This window comes from Colletotrichum gloeosporioides (assembly GCF_011800055.1).
Source record: "Colletotrichum gloeosporioides strain Lc1 chromosome Unknown consensus_30, whole genome shotgun sequence".
NCBI lineage: Eukaryota > Fungi > Ascomycota > Sordariomycetes > Glomerellales > Glomerellaceae > Colletotrichum > Colletotrichum gloeosporioides.
This window is the reverse complement of record NW_025544675.1, coordinates 719659-745678: the sequence shown is the minus strand read 5'-3', so window position 1 is coordinate 745678 and position 26020 is coordinate 719659. Positions and strand designations below refer to the sequence as shown.

Sequence of the window (26020 nt, the reverse complement as noted above, 5' to 3'; positions counted from 1 at the left end):
TCAGACATGACAACCATGTGATAACACGTCATCAGATCCATACTCATGGTTCCAATACGCAGTCCGAGGCTGCATTCCTGTCTTATTCTACGAGGATACGGGAGCGATACTGGTGCTTAGAAATGACATGCGGATAACCTTAAAAGCCACCGCCATTATTCTTCAAGCATCAAACCATACGCGCCTTTGAATGCCTTCTACATCCACGTTCAGTCATCTAACATCAGAAGAAGTGAATGAAGCTTGCAATTTGTGGCTCAGGAACGAAGCTGGAAGCTGCAGACACACCAAGCGAGCGCTTACATATATGTACTCACTTTCCGCTTATCAGGAAAGATGACAGCACCGAGATATCCTGCGCACGTTTTGAATAATTAAGACTAAAGATCGTATAACAAAACTCATCCAGTAACCCATAACCACGGTCCAGAGAAACATGAATCTATATAAACCTTAACGTCCCCTCCTATCAGACCTCTAGACCAATCGACTTGGGCGCGTTGTCGTCAATCTCAAAAACCTTGACAACACATCTGTTTAGAGCAAGTTGGACTTAATCGAGGCTATGACTTATGCTTAAGCGTAATACTTGACGGAGCATACCTCGGACAGCGTTGGTCGTCGTCTGCCTCGATATCTTATCCAACATGAATAGGCCGGCAGAATACACTTGCGATCTCTCCAAAACCTGCAGAAATAGGGCCTGCAGCAATATAAGAACTACGAAGATGAAATGAGACTGCGCGTGATTTTCCTGCTGCTGCGAGTTCATTGTGATCTCCCAAACAATCTCTGTCGCGGTCTCTCCCGCGCGCCATCACCCTCTATCCCAAATCCCCTTATCCACACCTCAAAGAACCATGATTCGCGAATGTCGATTGGGGCTTGCTGTGGGAGCTTCTAGATCATGCTCGAACAGCCTCGTTCTTATCACTTCCTTCGGAAGCATGGTCGTCAGGGGTATGAACAACACCAAACGTATACCATTGTCATAATCGGGGTATCTATTCTACAGCGACTGACTGACTGACTGCTGACATGCTAGATGGAAATAAAGCCGTCCACCCCAACTCAACCGCCGCCAATCTATCGCTTCTTTTCTCTTTATGTTAATTTTGGCCCTCATCCACCCCTTGGCAAGATTTTTCCCTTGCCGTCCTCAGCTTGCCGTCCTCACATCTTCGCCAAAATATGGTACACACGTCTCATTCAAAAACTAAATCCGCCCCAGGAGAAGAGGGAGTGGTAGGTCAAAGTCTGACCCTTTCCCATGCTAAAAAGGGGTAGCCTCGTAAAATGGGGCTTTGTGGTGTGGTAGTGTCTCGTCTCAAAAGGAGCTTCAGGAGCCGTTCGCAGGTTGCTTGCGGTTCATCAGACCGCTAAAGAACGCCTCCAGCTTGTCGTTGTCCATGTCGTCGGGGTTCTCGTTCGCGGTGTCGGCCGGCGGCGTGGTCGGTTCCTGTGCGGAGCTGTATGCCTGACGGTCCTGCGTCTCTGTTAGTCTCCGCCCCTAATACTCGTCAAAAACCAGCTAGTGCTCACCTTAAGCCGCTGCACCATGTCGTCGGCATCCACCTGGATGCCTCCCATGTTGAACTGCACAGGTCCGATGTGCTGGCTGACCTTGCCGTCGCCCTGGCGCAACGTGGCGCCGAGGTCCGGCTCGTCCGCGCGCTGCTGGCCCGTTCTTGACTTGTTTGCGTCCGCCTTCTTGTCCTCGGCGCTCCTGCTGCGGTACTGCTCCAGCGTCTGCAGACTGGAACCCAGAAACTCCTGCGTGTCTGTCGACGACATTTCCAGCTGCGAGGGGTCGGCGTCGCGGCCCGCGAAGGAGATGGCGCTGCCTGCGCTGCTGAGATCGCGGATCCAGTCTTCGTAGGGAGCGACGGCGGATGACCACACCTCGCCGTTGTAGTCGCCTTCCGCCTTGGCCTTGGTTATGATTTCGAGGCCCTCGGTGGTCATGGGTGGGGAGGGGAAGGTGGATTGCAGGTCGTGCGACCAGCCTTGGCTCGTGGTCTCGACGTCGAAGCCATCGCGCAGGACGCGAATCTTGCCCCAGGAGTCCCAGTTCGGGGGCACGAGGATCTTATCCCTGTCGATCACGTTGTGCTTGAGCGGCTGGCGTTTTAGGAGAGAGGTGATGCCTAGGCTGGAGTGTACGAGGCTCGATATCGAAGAGGGGACGTTCGGAGTGGTGTAGATGAGGGATGCGCCGTCTGCAGAAGGTTAGCTTGATGCCTGGCAAAATTGGAGGGCGAACGTACGTCTTAGTAAAGCTGTTCGGAGGTATTGAAGGACTTGATCAAAGTCTCCCTCCTTCCAACCTTGTGTCTTTTCCAGCTGCTCCATCTTTTCTGCCTGGAACTTGTTAGCTTCTGAGTCGTCTCTCTGCTTCCAAAAGACTCACATTTTGGCAGACTACACACAGCGGCAGTCCGATACCCTCCTCCCACTCGCCAGGGCCGAGGGGCAACGCGACGTCGCCTTCGCTGGTCGTCGCCCCTGTGCCATCGAGATTGGTCGAGCCGCCGCCTCTGCCCCTGTCCCTCCAGCTGACCATAAGCTCCTCCATTGCCGCTTGGCACTCGTGGCTCGAGTTCTCAAGAATGCTTCGCATAAACAGGATCCATTCCCTTAGTTGCCGCATCCACATGTGTGGTGTAGACCAGTCCAGGAGAACGACCATTAGGGTATTCGGTATCGTCTCGGGGGTGATTAGCGGCTGGATGAGTTTCGGGAAAGCTTCTGACGGCGTCGACAGCATGTAGAGGGAGATTCTCGCCAGGATGTCTGTGCAAACAAGTCAGCGGTCAGAGCTAACCGGCCCAAAATGGGTTCTATTTAACGCACCTTCTTGGTCGGCATCCAGAACGTCGTAGTAAGTGTAACCCAGAGCGAAGCTGTTTGCGACAGGCGGTGTCTTGGAGCTCTGGCGGTCCAGGGTCCGCTTCTCGCTGCTGTGCGACAGCGACTCGATAAACTCCCGCTGCGAGTCGGGCGTGCCGCCGAGCACGATCATGTTCTTCTCCGGTAACCGCTTGCCGCTGGCGACGTTGTCGAGCATGGAGCTCCAGAGGTCCTTCTTCTCGCCATTGCGCCCGTCGGACCCCGCCGAGGCCGAGGTGTACGTCGACACCCTGTTTGCACTTGCCGTCATGATTGTGTTGATCCGCGAGGACGCATGAGGGGAAGCGATTGGCGGTGGTAGTGGATGCCTCGGTTGTTGCTGCGAGCGGTGGTGTTGTCGTGGTGTTTTGTGGTCCTCGGGGGGAGGAGGTGGGTTTGGCAGTTGACAGCTTTATGCAATGGACAAACAAAACGCGTCGTCCGTCGTTCGGGATCGCGACTCAGGGGAGGATGGTGAGCTGGCCTGGGATCACGGGACTCTTGGAGGCGGACGGATACGTAATTGTAGGAAAGAAAAGATCGGAAAGGCGAGCAATCACAGCAATATTATCACTAAAGAGGCTGCAGGTCTGCCTCGAGCAGCTGGGCTGGTATCTTCAACGGCCAGACCAGCCAGTTAGTTCATGCCCCCTTCATCAAAGTGTCGGGGAATTTGGCAGCGCCGGACCGGCTGTTTTCCCGAAGCCTAAATACGCTGTCATGGCACGGCACAGTGCGCTACCGAAGTGCCAATTTAGGGGTGTCTTTGGCGGGCGTTGGGGGAAATGACGCACTGACGCTGCTACGCGAGCCACCTTGTCGGCCCGCGGTGTGGTGTGGTCGTGCGGGTGGAGCTTGCAGCTGCAGCGAGCTCTGGACGTCGCTTCCTTCAGCCTTGCAGTTGAAGCTCGTTGCGCCAGCCTTCCTTTTGCAGGCATACATCAACATCTCGCAAGCAGGGAGCGTAAGCCCTCGGCTCAGCTGCCAAGATGAACAAGATCCGCGCGATCCAGGAGCTCAACAAGAAGGAGATTGAGCATGGAATGCAAGTTTTCACCACCGCACCTGCGCCAACTCCTTTCTGTCCGTCAGCTAACAGTAGAGCAGCTCCCCCGAGGGTTCCTGGCACGTCGACTACCGCGACACGGCGTACATCTACTTCGGCGGCCTCCCCTACGAAATGTCTGAGGGCGACGTGATCACCATCTTCTCCCAGTTCGGCGAGCCCGTCTGGCTCAAGCTGGCGCGCGACAAGGAGACGGGCAAGTCCAAGGGCTTCGGCTGGCTTAAGTACGAGGACCAGCGCAGCACCGACCTGGCCGTCGACAACCTCGGTGGTGCGACGATCGGCACCCGCATGATCAGCGTTGACCACGCGCGGTACAAATTCCGCGACGACGAGGACCCGGACGAGGGCAAGGTGGACTGGGAGACGGTCGCGAAGCTGGAGGGCGGCGGCGGGGGCGACAAGACGGACGAGGGCTCTGAGGACGAAGAGGAGGAGGAGAGGCCGCAGCTTCCCGAGGAGAGGGAGCTCGCGCTTCTGATTAGAGACCATGATGATGACGACCCGATGAAGGAGTTCTTGATCGAGGAGAAGAAGAAGGAGATCCAGGAAGCGTTGGCAAGGAGAGGGGATAAGTCGGAGAGGAAACACAGGCATCGTCACAGGTCGCATCGGTCACATCGGTCGCGAAGGCACGACAGCGATGAGGAGATGAGGGATGCGGATCGAGATGAGGACAGACACCGGTCTCGGAGGTCGCGTCGCGACGAGACGCCGGACGATAGGGACAGGAGGGACGGAGAGAAGAGCTCTCGTCGGGAGAGGCGCCGGGGTGACTCTCGAGAGCGAGAGTCTAGGAAAGACGACAGGAAAGACGATAGGAGTCGGAGAGATAGGAATCGTTCAAAGGACCGGCGGGATCGGGACCGCGGCGGGGACGAAGATCCCAGACGGGAGCGGCGGCGCCGTCCCCGGGATGAGTCCGAGGAACGCTCCCATAGAAAGCCAAGGGATCGCGACGAGGAGCCACGGCACAAACGGAGAAGCAGGAGCAGATCACCGCAGGCTCGACGATGATATGAACTCTCGCCAATAAAGCGCTACTTCGCTGATACCCCATGGCCTAATTTCTAGCACAAAAAAAGCGATGCTATCGCTGATACCCCTTGATGCCTACAACCATGATGACAACCATGATGACAACCAGTAAACGCCGTGCCGTGGCCGCGAACCAAGATTTCCCAAAACATTTCCCAAACGCCTTGCGATCAGGGGTGTCTAGCCACTACCCAAATATCTCTTCCAGCCTTCCCGTGTAAGATAACGACGTCCGTCCTCGCCCTTGGTGATAATGAACTTTTCCCACCTCGCATCTTGGCCCGCGCCAATGATCACCAGACTTTCCTCGTTAATCCAGCCGATGAGTCCCTTTTGCGGTCGTGTTGTGCCAAGAGGAGTCTGCTCTGAGAGGGGGAGGCTGCCCATGAACGGGTCATCGCCGGCTTCGAATGGTGCGGATGCGAATGAGTAGACGTCTGAAAACATTCTGGGCATCAAGGGGATCTTGCCCAGAAACCCCCATCGGCCCTTGCCATCATCGCCTGGTCTGCCAGCGAGAATGCCAGACCCAGCCATTGATGCTGACGGACTCGTTGGAACAACGACACCCCTCTTTGGATGGGGGACGTCGAACACATGCAACGTAGACTTGTCTGACGTGCAAGCCACCTTGGTGCCCTCCGGACTAAATCCCAGAGAAAAGATGGTTGCAGGATCCACGCCTCGTCTCAGCTCAGCCACCTTCGCGCAGTTGCTCGTCGCGAAGACTCGGATCAGCGTACCCTGCTCGCTCGCCGTAGCCAGCGATTCGCCGTCTGGGCTCAGTTGGATGGCTCTGAGTGCTGAGGAGTGCGCGGGGATGATGCTGACGTTGCCAGTGCCAATATCCACGAGTTGGACCTGACCAACTGTTCTACCTGGGAACGCAATAGTCTTTTCTGAGAGGCAGCAGAGACCAAAAGGGTTGTTTGTGGTCTCATACACGGCCTGGAGATCGGGCGGTTTCGCAAACGAGTATACGCGAACGCTGTTTTGAAGCGCAACGACGATGCGGTTGCGGCCAATACGAACGCCTCTTACAGGTGTTAACGAGGAGATTTCCATGGCCACCTTTGATTTGAGACCATCCCAGATGATTGCCTGTCGTGTTTAGTACTCGATCTTGACAGAGCGAGGAGGAGCACGCACTTTACTTGAACTGAACTTTGGCTGTCTTCCGCCGCCAACAAGTGCGAGATAATTTGTAGTGCCCATCATCTCAACGAGGCCGATGCCCCCATTAAAATCTGTCAAAAAAGTCTCAGTCTTGCTCATAAGTCTCAATGCCACGGGCGCAGACCTTTAGAGGCCTTAAGAAGACATGATTTCGTGTGAAAGACTGGGCGATGTTAGAGACGGCTCCTCCGGAGGCAGCGAGCAAACAAACGTACTGCATATGCCTGTGTTAAGGCCGACGGAGAAGCAGCTCGCGTCGTTATTGAATGAAACCGACAGAACAACCGTGGACGGCGCTGTCTCGATAGGCGGCCGGGTATTCATCGTCGGCGAAGGGAGATGACGATGGGCCCTCTAAGCCGGTGTAGCAAAGCGATGCCGTGGCCTGTGTGACGACGCTGAGGGGCGCGGTTGTAAGGGATGGGAATGCAGATGCAGATGTAAAGGCTGGGCGACCGAGCCAGTATTGTGCTATTCTTCGAAGCTATTCGCTATGATATCATTCTTGAAAGATGTTTCCCACGACGTGAGAGGCCACTGTAAGCTGTTTGACGATGAGCTGGAGTCTCTTGAACGATGGCCTTGTCGTTGCTTGAGCGGGTCGCGGTCAGCTGGACAGCCGAGTCAGGAAGCTGTGAGTGCCAACAGGGGCTGTTGATAGGTGGACGTGCTGGCTGCAGTGGACAGCGACCTGGTCAACACTTGTGCAGAGCTGTTTGATGCGATCCTTGATTTGACTGCTATTCAGGGCGATGTTCACAAACGATCCCGTGGTCGGTGTCTCAGCAGAGAAGTCAGCCTGGGACAACCGTTATGGAAATGAGGTACGTATCATCGCTTCCACAGCGGCGCAGGAAGTTAAGCCGTCGTTGAGATGAAGGGACGGTGTGATGGAAGCACCTGCCGTGGCTTGACAGGTGGCACCGGCCAAGCCGACAGCCAATAGCTGCAGCGACGCGAAACATGTTTGGGCTGGCAAACAGAGTGATTTCAACGCGCTGCGACCTGCCCAGGCAAGTGCACAGCGCGGGCAGAAGCACCTCAGTGTGTCTGCCCACTGTCTGCCCGTTGGCAGTCTGGCTAATAGTGCACCTGCAGCACTCATCTGCCACTGACAATCGCCCAGCTTCGGCACGGACCACGCTGAGTCTCGTGACCTGTCACCTTCTTTCCCCCAAAATTGCCCGAGGATACCCCGCTGTCCGTGCTAGCCCCCAAGCAGACTAGCGTCAAATTTTGGGGAAAGGAGCGTGGGCCGGGGACTTGCTGTCCCCCTGAATTGGGCGTGCAGGAGCCAGCAGCGTTGGCCGTCAATTGGCTGAGATCGCCTTGGGACCTCCTGCCGCAACATTTTGTGTGAAATTGCATTTTCCAACACCCGTCGGTCAAGACCCTCCCGTCCCCTTTAGTGCTGCACCTGTGCACCTGCACCTCCCGTCCTAAGTTCTGACCCCCCAGGCCAGTGTCCATTGTCCATTCCACTACAACGACACTTGGGATCCAGCAGTCCTTTCGTTTCGTTCCGTCCACACGACACGACACGACTGACGTTCGCTGTCCCCTTCCAATTGCCAACATCACCATCCTTTCTTTCTCGCCGTCGTTGACCTGGTCGACGACTCCTTCATCCGACCGCGTGCGAGTCTAGCCGTTACACTTCAACCACCGCCGTATGTTTGCCCACATCCCCTGAATCCAGTTGCACCCTTTGCGTCTGGCCCCCATCAACAATTCCTCCCCCAACCTCGACTGCGAGAAGCCACCACCGCCTCAGTCCATCTGCCACCCCTAGGATTATCCAGCAGCTGACAACCAACACCGCTACAGAAGATGATGCGCAGAAAGAAGAACGTGAAGAAGGGAATCCAGTTCTGTTTGATGGTCTGCGGAGCATCAGGCACTGGTACGTTCGAATCCCCCCTACGCGGCCACCCCGTGTCCACTCGATCTCCGAGTCCCGTCGACTGACCCCGATACCCTTACAGGAAGAACGACCTTTGTCAACACTCTCTGCGGCAAGAGTGTGTTGGGCCACAAGGAGTCGGACGACCCCAACAGCGCGTCTGTCGAGGACGGTGTCAAGATCAAGCCCATCACCGTCGGTACGTGTAACCCGCGTCAGGCCATCCCACCACCGCCAAACTAACACCCACGCAGAGTTGGAGCTGGACGAGGAGGGCACTCGCATCTCTCTGACGATTGTCGATACCCCCGGTTTCGGTGACCAGATTGACAACGAGGCCAGGTACGCCGCTCAGCCAACACACCGCTGCATCTCTTGCTAATCTGCTGCAGCTTTTCCGAGATTGTCGGCTACCTTGAGAGACAATATGATGATATTCTGGCCGAGGAATCCCGTATCAAGCGTAACCCGCGATTCAGGGACAACCGTGTGCACGCCATGCTCTACTTCATCACCCCCACCGGTCATGGGTAGGTCCAACAAGCCTCTTCTCCCATTCGCCGATGCTAACGTGTCTAGTCTCCGTGAGCTTGATATCGAGCTGATGAAGCGCCTCGCCCCCCGTGTTAACGTTATCCCCGTCATTGGCCGTGCTGACTCCCTGACTCCTGCTGAGCTGGCCGAGTCGAAGAAGCTTGTTATGGAAGACATCGAGCACTACCGTATTCCCGTCTACAACTTCCCCTACGACATTGAAGAGGATGACGAGGACACGGTTGAGGAGAACGCCGAGCTGAGAGGTCTGATGCCGTTCGCCATCGTCGGCTCTGAGGAGGTTGTCGAGATTGGCGGCCGTAAGGTTCGCGCCCGTCAGTACCCCTGGGGTGTTGTCGAGGTCGATAACCCGCGCCACTCCGACTTCCTCGCCATCCGCTCCGCGCTCCTCCACAGCCACTTGGCCGACCTGAAGGAAATCACCCACGACTTCCTCTACGAAAACTACCGTACCGAGAAGCTCAGCAAGTCTGTTGAGGGCGGTGCTGGAGTGTACGTCTTGGCTGGGCCCCTTTCACTGCATCACGCACTAACATGTCACAGTGACTCGTCCATGAACCCGGAGGACCTCGCATCGCAATCCGTGCGTCTCAAGGAGGAACAACTGAGGCGCGAGGAGGAGAAGCTTCGCGAGATCGAGATCAAGGTCCAGCGCGAGATCAACGAGAAGCGACAGGAGCTCCTGGCTCGCGAGTCGCAGCTCCGCGAGATCGAGGCTCGCATGCAGAGAGAAGCATCGGCAGCAGCGGGCGGCCCGGCCGAAGCCAACGGCGACAACGAAGCCAACTAATTCACCCTTGGCCCTGCTTATGGTTACCCCGAAACTGCGACGTTGGTCTTTTTCTATACTGGCGTTGGTTTCCGTGCTGTGTTGAAAGAGAAAGAACAATATTCCCCTACCCTGCGAGTTCGTTTCTCTGACACGAAGATAAAACCCCAAAAAGGTCTACTACGAATGCGACGACTGGGAAGAGGCTACCGGTTTGGTAGAGGCTGTGGACGGAGGCGGTGTATAGTCTCGAGGCGGAGCAGATCTTTCGGGCGAGGTCGCGGGCGGGATGAATGTGTAGGACGTCTGGATTATTGTTACCCGTCGATCTGCTACTCTTATCCCGATTATACCGCCCCGCCGCATCTTTCCGGCTGTGCCTTTGTAGCCCTTTTACTAACGCCCTCATTTTCCTTTTCTATTAGTGGACTTCTAATGCAGATATCAAATTACTTTACCGCTTCATCAACCAAATGTGTCACTTGTATGCGCGTGTCTTGTGATGTGAGCCAATCTTATGTGTTACTACCCACATGGTATTACGAAAAGCAGCAAACACTCAAAGTCCCGAACACGCAAAAGAAACTTATCCATACACTGTGACTACGAGAACGCAAAAGCACCATTCTATTAAAACCATTTTGTCGGCTTGCAATTCCAATCTCCCTATCCATCCTCCACCAGGTGACCGCACGTTCCAGCTCAGTTGTTCTGCTGGCTATTGAGGATCCTCAGAATAGCCAAGAACAGGTTGATTATGTCAAGGTACAGGCTGATGGCGGCGGCAATCTCCTCCTCGACGTGGTGCTTGCGCATGACGAGCTGTGTGTCGACGAGGATGTAGGCGCTGAAGATGAGGGCGGCGAGGCCGCCGTAGACGAGCTCGCCGGTGGAGCTGTAGGGGAAAAAGGCGGCCATGAAGCCGAAGAGGACGAGGCCCCAGAGGGCGCCGAAGAGGTAGGGCATCCACGAGGTGAAGTCGTACTTTGTCTGGCAAGCGAAGAGGGTAAGGAAGACGAAGATGCCGGCGGTGAGGACGACTGCGTTGAGGACGATTTCGGTCTTGTAGAAGGAGACGATGACGGAGATTGTGTAAGCCTCGGTGAGGGTGAAGAGGCCGAGGAAGAGGAGGTTTGTCGGGTAGGACTTGCGCTTCCAGTAGGTGAGGAGCATGAAGACTATGGAGCCGAGGAGCTGTATTGGGGATGAGCATGTTAGCTGTTGTGAACGTGAGGGTTGGAAGGGTGGACGTGAGAACGTACGGATGCCCAGACGAGACCTGGGTGAGACTGGATCCATGTCTTGTAGCTCTGGCTCCAGAAGCTGAGGGCGGAGACGATGCCGGTGGCGATGAGCTGGACGGTGAGGATCGCGTAGACCTTGCGGATGAACTGGTTGCGGATGTCGGTTGTCGCTTCGGCCACGGAGCCGCCAAACTGTCGATGCGTGTTAGTCTTTGGGTGTCGCGATGGCGCGGTGCGACCCAGGCGAGGAAGGGAGGAAGGGAAGCTTACCTTGAAGTCGTCGGGGATGTCATCGTCCTGGCTGCTGCGCGGGGCGCCGCCGCCGAAGAGGCGATCGGTGTCGGCGGCCGCGGAGGCTTCGGCCTGGTAGGCGGGGGGCGGCTGGGCGTAGCTTGTGCTCTCGTCCGGGTCGCTCGTCGGCGCGGGAGTGTACTTGGCGTTGGACATTTTGGCGGTACTCTCTCTTTCGTGTCGCGCTACTGTGAGGGAATTGAATGCGGCTTGGTGATGTCGTTGGAAAGTTTGGTGCGACGAGGAGGTGGAGGTTGGAGGGGAAGGTTAGCTGGAGGCGACGGGTGTAATGGAAGGTCGTTGTCGTCAGGATCATGTGGGGAGGGTGCAGTGGTGATGCGACCGGCGATTATGAGATTGTGGCTAGTGGCTGCAGCCTAGCCTGGGGTAGAGTGTGGCGGAGTCGTAGGTGGGGTCATGTGATGGGGAACTTGTGGCGTTGGAATGCACGGGGAGAATCTTCAAGGTTCTGTTTTGGTTTGTGCAAAGCCCCGTTATGACGGGAGCTGTAGTCAACTATGCTACATATCATCATATGCAGAATATGCACTCCGACCTCCCTGCCACCTTGTCGTCTCGTTCGTTCCTGAACGCGCCCCCTTGACAGCAAGCGCGAACGCTAAAAACGGCCGCGAGGCAGGGGCACGCTTCTTTCGTTCTCTGAATGATTCAATTTGGGCGGACAAGCTTGGCAAACGCGTGGTCTGATGTTGCCATGTTGGGTGGCAGTTGCAGCAGCAAGCAAGCAAGCTGGCTGCACCATTCTGCTGCTGCCCCTCACTTCTTGATGCAATCGCGACCGCCACTTCTACTTTGCGACAACAGGCAGCTGTTGTTCTTCAGCGAAAGAGAAATGGGATGAAACGCGGCATCCGATATGTCAGTGTAATGGTCTGGCTGTCCTTCCGTGCATGGAACATTTCATGTGAGGAAGAGGGCTAATCCTTTTCGTTTGGGGGGGCTGTCTGTGATGCGAGGTCCGTCCGTATTCGTCTGGTTTATTGTACGGATACGTAAGTGCAGCCTCATCATGACATTTTTGGGTTGGTGGTGCAGACAATAAACATGTCACGGCTCAATATTTGACGATGACGAGCCCTTTCGGGGGTGTCATCATGGACGCAAAAGAAGGTTTTCTACCTTAGCACGGAAGGATTGGGATAGGAGCCTTGAGGAGTGACATCTTGCGGCTCTCTCGAATCTTGCGCTGGCGATTTAGTGTTCTGACGGCAGTAGGCCGACTCGCTCTAGAGGCGAGTTTGGGAGAGTGACGATTGGTTGGAGGGGGTGTGTGGTGTGTGGGCGCGGCGGCTAAAGGGGTTGTGTACCTGAGAGTGACAGCACCCGACCGCGCATCATCTCCAGAGAGCAAAAAGTCGCTGGCTGGCCCTCGCGGTGGACGTGCCTGCCGGAGTCGGTGGACGGGACGGGTTGACCAAACATTGTTTATCGGCGCATTGTTTGGTTGCACAGATGGGAAATAAGGAGACTGAAAAAAAAGGGGTTGCACGGGAAGAGCAACACGGACGCCAAAAAAGAAAAAGCAAAGAGAGAAGAAAGTGATTGACAGGGGGCTGGTATATGCCAAACGGCGATAAGTTGATAAGGCGCTGGGGTGGAGGAAAATCACTTCATTTTAAAGTGAACGGGCGACGAAGATGAAGATTGTCCCCTACCACCGTTTCTCGTCGCACTGGCGAATTGGCGTCGGTTCCCCCGCGGAAGCCCGACGTCCTTTTTTTCCCCAATAGCCGCCAACTTGCTGTATTTCGTCGCATCGACAGGGAAGAAGTCGTGGTCGTAAACGAGATTCAATGACAATCCAATTGGGATCAATGGCTCGCCAAGGTCGAAACTTGTTGAGGAAAAGGGCGACCCGCCACTGCTTGTTTTTTCCCCTCCTTTTATTTTCCCTGTCTGTATCCGTAGCCTGTAGGTACGCTACGAACACTCCTTGAGTTCTTGCGAGTGCTTCGGTTTCTCTCTCCACGTTCAGCAGCAGCGGCCCCTCCCCGTAGCATGTCTAGCGTTCTGTCCCGTCCTTGGCCCTTGGTTTTGGATATTGCTGTTGTGTCTTTACCATGTTGCTGTTCTGTACCCTCGTCCATCTGTCGCAAGCCCAGTTTTTCGTCTAAATAGACTTCAACCATTGGCGACTTTTGGGAGCCAAAGAACCTGACAACGACGGTAATGGATTCCGACATGGACGAAGGTCACAGCGAAAAACGTGGGACTTTGCACAAATGACACTGGCGGCGGACTGTGGACAGGGCCAGTGGTAGTCTCAATTTTAAGCTCCGTCCAATTCCACGGCTACGGCTGCAGGTGCAAGCAATGGGCACACACACACCCGGCACACACTGGACAAGACAAGGCGGCGGCGGGATAGGGGTCCCCCACCATTCCCTCCAGCGTCCCTCGAATAGAGAGAGCAAGCGAGTACGTACCTGTTTCGTACCTTGATTTCATCCATTGAATGGCGGAAGCCTGTGCAAAAGACGAAGAGGAAGACCCCTGTGTCACGGTTGGCCCCTTTGGTATCCGTACCTGCCCTGAGCACCTGGGGCCCTTGGGGCCCTTTCCCTCTTCTGCAAAGGAAAGGTCGCAGGTTGCCCACATCCCTTGTGTTGCCCTTCCATCTTTTTTCCCCTTCCCGCCGCCCGCCGTCTTGTTGCTCCCTCTGCTACCGTTTTGCTTGGCTGCGTTGCTCACCGCCTTTGATGAACCCTCGCTGCCGCTGTAAAGAACGGGCGATCTGTGTGTGAGCTAGACCAACCCAGTCATCCCCCCTGTCCTGTCCCAATGGCAGTTGGCCAGGGGGGAAGTCGAATTGGTTGACGGTCAGTGGCCACCCTCTCGCGGGCGGCGGTCGACTGGAGGGCCCGGCTGCTTCCCTCCCCGGGGGCTGTGGACATGGATGGGACTGGACACCACTCGCTGGGCCTGGAAGGCGTGGAAGTGGAAGGGTGGAAGGCTACGGCGCGGTGCAAGGTTCAATTGTGGAGTGGAGAATTGCGAGGCGAGTGGTTCAAACTTCAGCGCTGCCGTCCTGGATGGTGTTGCACCCTTCCATATGCGCGTACCTTGTACTTAGCAGCTCGCCAGATTTCGAGCTAAACACCCACTCGCGGTAGCAAGAAATTGCTCGCAAAAAGTACCCTCGACTTCTTGTTCCCCCCACCCAACACCCAACCCACCTCACCTCGCGTCTCTCATCTTTCACTCTCTGTGTCTCTTTCGCTCTCCAACGAGTCTCCAGTGACCGGCAGGACGCAGCAGCACCACCACTACTACCACCACTGAGCGCTGAACGAGAAAAGCACACCTTACACGGAGCACTTCTGCTGCACGCCCTATCCCGGCAGCTTTCTGGAGCAACAGAGCACATCCCGGTCCCTCCTGGCCCAGTACCTGTGTCCTCCTGTCCAGAGTTCCAGGTCCTGCCACCGTCTCCAAGGTTCGGTCTGCGTCTCCATTGTGTGCGACGCTGCCCTTACAATCCCATCTTCTCGATCTTCAACCTCCCTAAAACCGACCTGGTCGTTCGTTTCCTCCCCTCTCCCTCCCCTCCCGAGTCCACGAAGCAGAAAGCGCCCCCTTCGATCGAGAAGCGCTCTGCTCTGCACCACCAATCCAACTCGCGCCTGCAGGGAATCCCTTCCACGACCGCCCGCGTCGCTATCAACCCACCGCCGTCAACCAACTCGGCCTTGACAGCACGGAAAAAGGGACACTGCCTCTCGTCCTCCGCTCACCGACCATCACGGTCTTCCCCGCGACCTCAATCCGAGCCGTCGCCTTCCCAAATCACCCCATTGAGTTCCAATTGGGGCTCAGTCACAACCCAACATGGCCGACACCGCCGGTTATGAGGCGACATCGCCAGTCTCCCCAATCTCCCCAGTCTCCCCCGTCTTCGACAAGCACAGCTCCAAGATCAAGCGCAACGCCAGCACCAAGCAGCTCAAGCTCATGAACGGCCCCCTTTACCAGCAGGGCCACAACAACGTCAACGTCGTTCTCGTACGAAGGGTCAGGAGGAAAGATGACAGCGCCTGGAAGATGCTGAGCAGGTGGATGGTCGAGAACCAAGTCGGTATGTCTGCCTCTGTGTCCGCCTCCTTTGCTCCCAATTACCCCACACACGCGCCCGATTCCAAGCCACTGCCGGAGCAGCCCTATGTTCCACGGCAGACGATTGCTTCGAGACATTGTCTCCATGTGTGAGATCGTAGACCATGCTAACGGTCGCTGCTTTCAGGTCTCTCCTTCAACCTTCTCGCCCTCCTCTTCCTCGCCCACTTCTGCATCCCCAAGGCGCAAGCCCACACGATCAAGTTCTTCACCCTCTCCTACAAGAACCCCGAGACGGGCCTGTATGGCGCCGGTCTCGGCGATGCCTGCCTTCTCACCTTCTGCATCATCCTCTTCACCGGCCTGCGCGCCGCGACCATGGAATACGTGCTGGCTCCCTTGGCCAAGGGTTGGGGTGTCTCGAAGCGCAAGGACCTGACGCGCTTCAGCGAGCAGGCCTGGCTGTTGATCTACTACCTGGTTTTCTGGCCTCTGGGCATGGTCAGTGGTCCCAATGGCATAGTTGCGCAACGCAAGCTGACATTCTACAGTACATCTACAAGACGTCGCCCTACTGGCTGAACCTGAAGGAGCTCTGGACGAACTGGCCCCAGCGTGAGCTGACCGGCCTGAACAAGTTCTACATCCTGGCGCAGTGGTCTTTCTGGCTGCAGCAGATCATCGTCATCAACATCGAGGAGCGCCGCAAGGATCACTGGCAGATGTTCACCCACCACATCATCACCTGCTCTCTGATCTCCGCCTGCTACGGCTACCACATGACCCGCGTTGGTAACTTGATCCTGGTCCTGATGGACGTTGTTGATCTCTTTTTCCCTGTATGTCTTACCCTCTCCCACTTGTCACCAGTGTGCTAACCATGCGCAGCTTGCCAAGTGCCTCAAGTACGTCGGACTGAACACCCTCTGCGACTTCATGTTCGGCGCCTTCGTCGTCTCCTGGCTCGTCGCCCGCCACATCTTCTACGTTATGGTCTGCTGGTCGATCTACACCGACCTCCCCGAAGCCATTCCCGAGGCCCAGGCCTGTTTCTCTGGCAAGGCGCCTAACGTGGCCGGTCCCTTCCCTGCACCCGAGGGATCCATGACATGGATGCTCGAGCCCTTCTACAAGTTCGACGGCACTGTCTGCTTCCCAAGCGTGATCAGGTGGTCTTTCCTCATTCCCCTCCTCGCCCTTCAAGTCATCACCATTGGCTGGTTCTTTATGATCATCCGTGTCGTCATGAAGGTTCTCCGCGGCGGAAACGCCGAGGACACTCGCAGCGACGACGAAGGCGAGGCTGAGGAGGAGGCCGACTACGTCTACGAGGAGGCTCAGCCTCTCGAGCAGGAGGTCGGTGTTGAGGACCTGGACCTCAAGAGCTGGGAGCGCAGATCGGGCATCAAGAGGCAAGCGAGCGCCTCCGGCGTCAGCCTGCCGGGCCACAGCGATCGCAAAGAGCTTCTGGGCAGAATCGGCTGCGAGAAGCAAGTCGACTAAATCAGCATGATGGATACCGCAATCTTCCATGAAGCATGAAAACTAGGCGTCACGGGGACGGGAGAAGACAAAGACGTCCGGATGTACAAAGCTGGTGTGGGAAGAAAGGAGTTCAGAGGGCGATCGTACTCGGGCCGGATAGGTACGACTGCCGCATTACTATTTGCTAGAAATTCATGTGTGCCACACGCCTGGATGGCGGGCACCAACACAGGCATAGATGACATTTGGTTTGCTTTATCAAGACAAAAAGGGAAAACAGAGTTGTGTGCGCGGGAGGTCCGGGAGAGGATCCGTCTCGTCGCATTGGGATCTATTCACACAGTCGGACGTATTGAGAAATGAACCAAAAAAGTATTTTGAGTTGATGCATGACAGAGGGCGTTTTGATTGTGATTTTTGGTGACGTGTAGTTTGATGTAAGTGTATGTGATTGTTAGGTGCGCGGAGCCGCGAGTGGGGTCCGACGCCGAGTCTCAGTGCCGGAAGCTGCCGACTACCTACCACGCCGGGCCTTTTGTTTGTGAGGTGAAGCTAACGTATCCTGCTAAGTGAGCGACCACGCCACATCTCTCAGTTGCATTGAGCTTTCTAGTCCTCTGCTTTTTGTTGCTTTATATTGTCCTCGGAGGGCAGGATAATTTCTCCAGGCCGAATGGGTCGGTTTCTAGGGTCGTACAGCTCTTGTGCGTGCTTCTGATTCTGTCAGCTTGCGGCTCTGAATCTCGGTGGTTCTGCAACATAGTAGGCGACAGCCAACCCCTCCTTCGGGTGATGTGTATCACCGGGTGTTTTGCCACTGTCTGGTTTCGTTGCTGGTGGTTGATGATTTGGGGAGTATTCATTAGAGGGTTGAGGATGTGGTCGAGAGTGGTTTCGAATGGGGAGTTGTGATCTCTGTAGTGGGGTTGGGGATGGAAACTGGTGATACTAGTAGACATTGACGAGGAGCCTGTTTCATTTCCTTTGACAGACAGTCTACTCAAGAAGAGGTGCTTTTATTGATGAATGAGTCGATTTCACTGTCGTTGGCGCCGGTTGTAAGTCTTGGCGGTTGGGCGCTGCAACTCAGAAGTATATATTTTGAGAGTGTTCGTTTGAATTCGTCTTCTGACAACCCAACAATTGGGTGGTCTGTACGTTCGACCAGTGCGACAATCTGTTTACACTAAGCTGTCGGGCATATCGTGGACGGGTTGGACATGTTTTGCAAGCTCTTTGGTGAATTTCCTCCGGGAGAACTCGTCTGTCTCTCAGCATTTCTTTCATCCAGTGGCATCTGGTGAGTATTCTTTCTGTGTGAAGTTCAGCCACAGACGCGTCTGTGTTAGGGCGAAGTTTTTACGTTAGAATGAAAGAATTCTTGATATTCAAAAACAAAAAAGCTGAGTCATCTTCTGCGACCGCGTTCTTCATCAGGGATAGGAGAATTCAACTTCATTGTTTGCATTGAACGTCCTTAAAAGTATGCATTCTTTAAATAGCTGGCGTGGTTTTCTGTTCATGGTGCTATGGTGATAATGGCCTACTCAGCATCACTTTCACAATACAGAATGGCTATGCGGCAATGAAGTAGACGTCGTGTTGAAGTCTGACGCAGGTAGATATGAGCTATGAGAAAGAGGTCCGCATCCAGGTCGCGTGCTTGGTGCGCTGTAGACTGGGTATAAATTCTCGGGTCTGTATAGGTTCTTCCCGTTAACCAATAGGGCAACAATGACAGTGTAGGAAAGCAGGTGACTTTGGCTGTTGGGATTAACTCCACAAACGAATGCTAGCTGAGCTGTTTTGTTGTAAGTACTGTCAAACGGTTTCAGTCAAACAGCCTCGAGCTCGTGGCTTTATCGCTCCTCGTCTTTGTCTGCATGATACTCAACTTGGAATACGTTAAATACGGGGACTAATTGCTCCGTGCCCGTTGATTGTAGCTTGGACCGAGTCTTTGCAACTGCCCTTAACGTATCCGAGCCTAGTTGTCAAATGTTTTGAAGTTATCGAGCTGTTGGAATACCAGATGATCTTCGTCGGTGCACACGAGAGAGAAAGCAGTTTGAAGGGTGGCTTTATAGCTGAATGCCGGTCCTTGAGCTGGTTAGTCTTTGCAGGCTGCAGGCCATCGCTGATTATGTGCTGTCATAGCATCATCGACGAAGACCACGCTCCCTCCCGCTGCGACGTAAGTATAAAAGGCTCTGCCACTATGCAGAGCTTAAGTCCCGGCCAAAACGAGAAATGAATCTGCATAGTGTCTCATTAGGAGATGATGCGTCTAGAAGACCTTAATGTCAAAGTATCTAGAAACCAGATTGATCATGTGATGTCTAAAGCTATGGCTCCAGCTGGTGGCTTTAGTATATTCTCATGGAATACGACCGAGACAAACCGGACGGACGCTGTTAAGTGAGACCTCGGTGCGAACTCGGAGCATGCGCTTCAACGGTTGGATTGCGTCAAGAACTTGAATTCCGCTGTCAGAGGGGATATCTGCAATCCAGAGATTAAGACAATTTTTGGTTAGCTAACATCATTATTCCAAAGAATTGAATTCACAAAGTCTCTATTTATCAAATGACTAATAAGTTCCTGATGAAGAAGCGACGTTGGGAATCGCTTGAGATAGCTAGTCGCGGTGGCAGAGCGTCCACTGGTTGCGGATGGGGAGAGTTTCGTGTTTAGTCACACAGCACATTTTGGGTTGAAGGTTATGTTCTCACTAAAGAGCAAGAGAGCGCAGGTTGTTATGTCTGAATATCTAAAATAGTCTCTGTTCCAGAATATCCTGTTCGCTCTTAATAACGATTCTGGTCAGAAGCCCTTCTATATGGCTTGATGACGGACGCTGTTCGAGAAGACGAACTTGTTATGTAGAAGAGCTTCCACTCAGATCGCAAAGCTCTGCAATCTGGTCAAATACTGCCAGCTATAATCTAGAGGATGTAGACTAAGGGAACGACGTAGATGTCAGATGCAACATAGTGATACCATCTGTTTGGCATGGAGTATTTCCTTAGGCAGCAGAAATCCGCTTAAGAAGTTGACTTCAAAGGGAGTTACATTTCAAATGCATAACAGAATGAATTCCATCAGCTCATCTACATCTGAGCCTTTGCCCTTGACCATTGTAATTTGATCAAGAGCCACTGTAGCGCTTGAAGTTCGCTTTGATAGAAGTATCCTGGACCTTTTTGCTGTTTCCAATTTTTAGATAGAGCCGCAGAGCAGTCAGCATCAGCGATGGTATAGCTCCTGATACACTAACGGGCGATAGTCAGTGCTTGTTGGTCGAAACCACCCAGATAGTTCGGAGTGTTGTGGAAGAAAACTTACATCGTTGATCTTCCGCACCTTATCGCTACATAGCGCTCTTTCAAAAGCCTTGCAAACGGTGAGCGGATGCAACGATCTCGGGTCTGTGACGTTAAAGCAGTTGCACATCTAGGCTTTGGCCGTTGCCGCGCCGTTGTTTAGTCACATTCGTTAGGTCATTCAAGTTTGATACAGCAAAGCTGTTAGAGCTACTACAAGGCAGCAAGACAAATGGACTGAAGAAACTTCATGATTTTCAGAGTGTCGTAACAAATATAGGACTGTAACGATCAGGGTGATCTATTGGATTTCGGTTGAATCCTCTGGAGGAAGCTGGTGGGTTTGTATCTTCACGACTATAGCATGTTGACAGATCCATGGCCCAGTGACACATCCTACGTAAGAGGGCCAGCTACACATACGGATTCCTTTCACGGAGAAGACGAGGATTGGAGATTATCAATCGAGTCAAAGTCTTCCCTGACTTGTACCCTCTTAGGAGTTGAAACTTTTGACATCCCATCGAAATATTCATTAGTCATTAGTCATTAGTCATTACAATCATCGCCAGACCACTGTTCGTTCATTACGAAAATGAAGACACCGAACCTCTTTACCGCTCTTAATCTTGGCGCAGTTGCCTACGGCATCCATGGATACCTATTGCCGAAGACCCTCTTACCGAAGAGCTCATGCCAACAGGCAAGAAATTTCCCTTTCCTTTCCGAATCTTGCAACCAGAATCTAATAATGTACAATCCAGACACTTGGTCCCCCGCGCTGGCTGATCCGATGAGTCTTGGGAATTTTGCTTCCATCGACTGGTCCAGTGGCTTGCCTGATCCATGGTCAACGTAGAGCAATGACCACAACGGCACGCCAGACATCCAGCCCTCAGCCGACAACTCAGGTACGCATCTGCAATATCCTTGGTGGCTTTCACAGGTAGATCACAGCTTCAGCTACCGTACCATCTTATTGATACATTGTGCTGGTGCCCGCTCTGTTCAGGTCTTCATGGATCCGTCATCGCCGGTATGCAAAATCTGCAGAACGCCCTGGCTGTTCTTCCTCACGTCTTTGAGCTGGAGAGGACCTACGTTGCCCCAGACAACCAGGCAGAGATTCAGCCTGGCGACACTTGGCGTTGGTTCTGGTTCAAATGAGCACAGTCCCCGATGATGGGGTTAGAAGTTGAATGCTAGGTACAGAATCAAGCTGTGTGTTGGGTATCAATGTCGACATCTGATAAAATCAAGAGTTTTCCTATCCGGGCGGGGAGTAAGCATCGACGACAACAAGGAAACCTAGTATAACAGCTATCCGCCCGGATCACAAGACTCAAAATCAACATCGCCCATTACCGTTCGGGTATTCGCCGAGCGAGGAATAGTAGATGAGACTAGCATAGTGCTATGGAGTGGCAGAGTCTCCAAATTGGAAATCAACTTCAATGGTGCATTTAATGTTATATTTGGAGGTAAGTGTATTTTGCAGTCAAAGAAAAAGTTTCCGTAATTGTTGTACAGATAGTAATACATGAACGTACAACTACACCAAATGCCGCAATGATGAATACAATACATCTCGCCCGGTCCCACTGGCAATACGCCCATCAATACCAGTCTTTAAATACGAAACGCCGCTTCGCACTAGCATCCCGTACCAAGCCATTCAGCCGAAGGCTATCGCAGACAGACGGTGCTAGCGGCCACGTCTTCTGGTCTTCATCGTCATAAATAGCGTCTTCATCGTCGCTGTCGTCCCAGTACGCGGCCTGGCCTTCAACCATTTCCACTGTATGCGAAAGCTGACGACGCGGGTCTGCAACCTTTCGCCAGATCTTCAGAGTCTTTTCGACTGCCTTTACAAGATTGGCACAGGGGAGGTAGACTTCATCTTGATAATATCCCGAGTCAATCTCTACCCTGATGGCCGCCTGGTCGCCCTCGACATTGTACCGAAACAAGAATCTTCTCAACTCAGATTCAGCCCAGATCTCCATAGTCTCCAGCTTTGGCATGCGTAGGGCCACGCTCGCAGCGTCACGGAGCAGCTGATAGGGTGACACCTTGGAGTCCCCCCGTCTCTCATGTCGGGTTGACAGAGCCACGCGCCTCAGGTTCGGCCAGGGCGCATCCCCCGAAGCGTCTTTCGCTGCGGGATCTTCCAAAGCCCGCGCAAAGAAGTCTTCGGCGTCAACTGCGTTGGACAGGGAAAGTTCTTGGAGGTTGCGGCAACGCAAGCTGGCTGCCACAGCGGCTGCCACGACCTTTTTCCCAGCCCGCACCTCTGGGGGAGTTGATATGCCCATTTGTTGCATCTCTAGGTACTCTGAGCGTGCTTAGTATAGAGATAACGACTCTATAGAGGATGGCAGTTTTCGGAGTAGAGCTATGTTTGCCTTTTGGCGCTCCTTGACGCCTTTGCCGACAGCTTGCATGGGATCCTAGACGACGCGTTCGAGACCTGTCAAATGCTTCAGGAGCTTCTTGATGGCCTTTGCTGCGAAGCTCCGCGTTGTGCTTCGATTCACCACAAGCTGATGAATGAATGGGAGCTCGGGCAGTTTAATATCGATGTTCTTGAAATGTAGGAGATTGCCGATGACGCCTTCTTTCTCGCCATTCGGATTCTCGAGCAGGTACATAGCTGCGGCCGGGTTTGTCATCACAGTTGTCACCGTCCCTGCAGCTTGTTGAATGTGGTCGTGACGCACGCAGTGAGCGTCGTGTTCGACATCCGGAAAGGAGTGATACAGGTCGCTTTGGGAGCTGGCTCGTACCTTACCTCCAGGCTTTGCCTATAGTAACATGAAATGTCGTCGTTTCAGTCTTTGAGGACTTGAAAAGAGTAGCTGCATAGCGATTGTGAAGCGGAGATTGTTGTTGTCGATTTCAAGTTCCGACTCCGGTCGGCCAGATACCAAGCAATCGTGTTGTTCCAGCATCATCTCGAGGTTGATGTTCTTGAGCAGTCTCCGTAGATGGCCGTTGACAGCGTTGTCGAATGTTGGAAGCTCGGAATTTGTATGAGAATCATCCCATTTGAGGTGGACAGACTTGAACGTGTCTTCCTCAATGAGGACTTGCCAATCTGCAGACACAGTTGCCCAGGACGCCAATCCTGTCTGTGCGACAGATCATTGATGAAGTTGTCCAGAATCATCCGTCGGATCTCTGCGGGAAGCTTCTCCATACTAGGCGACTGCGAGATGAAGGATCGCTTTCGCTGGTCGTCTTTGCTCTTCTTATTTTTCTTCTTATGGTTCTTGCTCGTCATATTCTTCTTGCTGTCATCCTCCTCGTCGTCGTCGTTGTTGTATTTAGGTGTAATCGAGGTTTTTACCTCGTAGTTCCCAGTCGATTCGACGATCTCCGGTCGTGGGAATGGAGGTTTAAGTTGGTCGTGACGCTGCCAGGGCACAAACTTGAGAAAAGAATTGTGGCACTGTTGGTCGGTGTGTTTGAACTGAGATGGTATGAGCAGCAGAGGAAGAATCTCAGGTCGAGCGCATCACACTTGCTAATATCATCTCCCTCGCTCGAGGACATGCAACAGTCGCGCGGCGGCGCGCTTCGCGTCGTACTTCGCTGAAAGTGATAGCCAGGGGTTGGTCAGTGATGCCCAGGGCTCAGGACATTACCACACAGTAAGATACAGCCGAAAGTCTGTTACCATGCATACCAGCCACAAAAAGCAATAAAACCCAAGCAGAGCTCGACCCGAACCCCCAGAGCTATGATGACTTTCCCGAGTTAGGCATAGTGGCTCTATAAGCCCAGCTAAGCTACTTCAAGTATAGTGCAGATGAGCGCTGATTAGAGCTACTGCATACGAATGGAACATTGATATCGACTAGTTGGGAAGGAATTGGAAACCACAAAAGGGCTACGATACCTTTCCTCAGTTAGGTATAGTGGCTTTATAAACCCGGCTAAGCTATTTTGGATACATTGTAGAGGAGCATAACGTTAAGGTAATGGATGCGGCGCTACTGCATGGCCACTGCTCACCTCTAGTTGACCAGTACCCCACCGCTTCTCGCGAGTTGCAGCTGGTTTAATGCACCTGCCAGCTCTCATTTTCCCCATCTGTCAGAAGTCAACTTTTAGTTTAAGAAGATCAGGCCAGTGAGTGTACCGCTTCGGTAGAAGTAGGCGCAAGTCTAGAGAGACGTTTACTATCCGGAGCTGAGCTCCTGGACCCGTAAGGCTGACATGTTCAACCTTCTGACGATACCTGATCCAAGGACAGCACCCGTGATCTCAGTTGAACCGAAAGGCCCACCCGGTCAGCTTGGGGATCTTCCCGTCTGTTCTGTTGGACTCACTTGTAGCAGTACCTCTGAAGGTGGGCAAAATGTGCAGTTGGATCTCCCTGCCTAGACACGGCTCAACGTCGATATCGGAGAAGACCATGTGCTTTAATTGGTTAAATCATGATTATATGCTGGCTTTGATCGAGAAGACGTACTCCGTAGACCCACAGGCTCGGCCTGATCTCGAAGCAGAAAGCCCAACCCATGCTTCACCTCTCTTCGGATATCGCGACCAGGTATATTAGTTCCCCTCTCAACCCCTTTCAGCCAGGACAAGATTGAAAATCAGTTCTTCGTTCTGTCCGTCAAGGAAACTTGGGCATTCGTATCTCCACTGCAAAGCCGCCAGCCAGCCCTCACTGCTGGTCTTCCAAACCTGTGCCCAGGCCTTGTCGTATGCCAGCCTTGCTTCACGATTTGTACCTTCAGCTTTGGTCTCTCTCCCGGGAATCACGCTGAGATTGAGAAACCCCACCCTTCTTTTCGTACACTGAGACTAGGCCTACTTCAATCTGCCACCACCTCCGTCTCATCTTCTATTGAATGTTTGTTTTCCCGTCTTATCTTTATCTTTCTATTCTTTCACTTTTTAATAAGACTTTCTGATAGGTTGGGTAGCTTGGGTACCTCTTATCGAGCAAGTGAAGTTCTGCAATCGGATCAACGTCATGGTTGACAATCAAGCAAGCTCGAGTATGCTAGAGGCGACGGGTACCAAAGACGATCTGAATGTACCGCACCGGAAAACACGCAAGATTTCACCTATCTCGCATTCTGATGAGAGGCTAGCATGTCCATTCTATCGCCATTGTCCCGCAAAATCCCAAAAATACCGGTCCTGTGCGGGACCAGGCTGGTCAACCGTTCATCGTGTCAAGTTAGTACACCTTTCCTTTACTGCTCCAATTTTGAGGCTTTTTTCGTTTCTTTTCTTCTCCTCATCTACGTCTTACTCTAATTACGAATGGCTGACATTTAAACTTCAGAGAACACATCCTTCGTCAACATGCACCACCCATCCACTGTGGACGATGCTCCACACTGTTCACCACTGAGACGGAACTCCACAAGCATCTCAAGCTACCTGATCCTTGCTCGGTGGACTTTTCGAACTCCCATGCGGTGGGGTTCAATAAAAAGCAGGAAAAGGCTTTGAGAAAAAGAGGCCGAGGTCCTGCAGATAAGCAGTGGAAAGAGATGTATCGGATTTTATTTCCTCTTGTGCGGGATGAGCTCATCCCAAGCCCATGTACGTTTCGTACTTTCAAACACTACCTATGACAAGATGCGCGCTCACTTACACTCTGATGTAGACTATGAAAATAACACCAAGGAATGGGAGAAACGTCGGCGCAGAGATCTGGACCAGATGCAGACTTACCTCGGGCTTGAACTACCGCGAAAGGTGAGGAGGCGCCTTGAACAGACGAGCTTCCAGCTTCCACAGTCGCTACGAGGCCAGATATTTCGCCAGCTGATTCAAATCGTCGAGACTGCTCATGCAGATGCCTTTCAATCATACCGACAACAGGACACCAACTTGCCAATGAGGACGGATGATCCGGATATTACCAGCTGTCAACCTTCCAACTCCGACTCTGCCCAACAATCTCAGACGACTGGAGGGTGCGGTCTCGAGGCTTTCTTGGAGGCCCCGACTCCCACTACAAAGACTGAGGGCACCCACGGTGGGCTCTCTCCGTCAACGGCTGGAGACATTTTTCAGCCATTCAAAGAAGTATTTGACTTCCAGTATGATATGATTCCTTCTGTTAGCGGCCATGACGGGATGGGACAACAGCATGAGGGCACAGACTGGATGAATAATGAGATGCTGGATACGAGCTTTGGCAACTTTGAATTGGGACTTTGAACATAGGAGGGA

General features: G+C 53.4%; 8 protein-coding genes across 8 annotated transcripts; 3 read left to right on the top strand and 5 right to left on the bottom strand.

Annotated features, from left to right (window-relative positions):
• Positions 1-1339: 1339 nt before the first annotated feature.
• On the bottom strand, positions 1340-3160 carry GCG54_00008852 (uncharacterized protein; the record flags this gene model as incomplete). The annotated part of the gene is made up of 5 exons (XM_045408811.1): positions 1340-1486; positions 1543-2219; positions 2268-2361; positions 2411-2793; positions 2854-3160. The coding sequence occupies 5 exons, from the start codon at positions 3158-3160 to the stop codon at positions 1340-1342; spliced, it is 1608 nt and encodes a 535-aa protein (XP_045266554.1).
• A 718-nt stretch (positions 3161-3878) lies between these two features.
• On the top strand, positions 3879-4972 carry GCG54_00008851 (RNA-binding motif protein X-linked 2; the record flags this gene model as incomplete). Its single annotated transcript, XM_045408810.1, has 2 exons — positions 3879-3938; positions 3992-4972. The coding sequence occupies 2 exons, from the start codon at positions 3879-3881 to the stop codon at positions 4970-4972; spliced, it is 1041 nt and encodes a 346-aa protein (XP_045266553.1).
• Positions 4973-5173: 201 nt separating this feature from the next.
• GCG54_00008850 (SVP1-like protein 2) lies at positions 5174-6493 on the bottom strand (the record flags this gene model as incomplete). The annotated part of the gene is made up of 4 exons (XM_045408809.1): positions 5174-6094; positions 6143-6240; positions 6294-6332; positions 6385-6493. The coding sequence occupies 4 exons, from the start codon at positions 6491-6493 to the stop codon at positions 5174-5176; spliced, it is 1167 nt and encodes a 388-aa protein (XP_045266552.1).
• Positions 6494-7999: 1506 nt separating this feature from the next.
• GCG54_00008849 (Septin-like spn3) lies at positions 8000-9417 on the top strand (the record flags this gene model as incomplete). Its single annotated transcript, XM_045408808.1, has 6 exons — positions 8000-8072; positions 8125-8271; positions 8327-8414; positions 8465-8602; positions 8652-9119; positions 9171-9417. 6 exons carry the CDS (start codon positions 8000-8002, stop codon positions 9415-9417), a joined length of 1161 nt encoding a protein of 386 aa, XP_045266551.1.
• A 681-nt stretch (positions 9418-10098) lies between these two features.
• Positions 10099-11087, bottom strand: GCG54_00008848 (Protein lifeguard 4; the record flags this gene model as incomplete). Its single annotated transcript, XM_045408807.1, has 3 exons — positions 10099-10590; positions 10659-10832; positions 10911-11087. The coding sequence occupies 3 exons, from the start codon at positions 11085-11087 to the stop codon at positions 10099-10101; spliced, it is 843 nt and encodes a 280-aa protein (XP_045266550.1).
• A 3693-nt stretch (positions 11088-14780) lies between these two features.
• GCG54_00008847 (Sphingosine N-acyltransferase-like protein FUM18) lies at positions 14781-16508 on the top strand (the record flags this gene model as incomplete). Its single annotated transcript, XM_045408806.1, has 4 exons — positions 14781-15027; positions 15193-15506; positions 15557-15844; positions 15894-16508. The coding sequence occupies 4 exons, from the start codon at positions 14781-14783 to the stop codon at positions 16506-16508; spliced, it is 1464 nt and encodes a 487-aa protein (XP_045266549.1).
• A 4921-nt stretch (positions 16509-21429) lies between these two features.
• GCG54_00008846 (uncharacterized protein) lies at positions 21430-22137 on the bottom strand (the record flags this gene model as incomplete). The annotated part of the gene is made up of 1 exon (XM_045408805.1): positions 21430-22137. One exon carries the CDS (start codon positions 22135-22137, stop codon positions 21430-21432), a length of 708 nt encoding a protein of 235 aa, XP_045266548.1.
• A 126-nt stretch (positions 22138-22263) lies between these two features.
• Positions 22264-24341, bottom strand: GCG54_00008845 (uncharacterized protein; the record flags this gene model as incomplete). The annotated part of the gene is made up of 4 exons (XM_045408804.1): positions 22264-22579; positions 22628-22910; positions 23015-23285; positions 24291-24341. 4 exons carry the CDS (start codon positions 24339-24341, stop codon positions 22264-22266), a joined length of 921 nt encoding a protein of 306 aa, XP_045266547.1.
• Positions 24342-26020: the final 1679 nt, after the last annotated feature.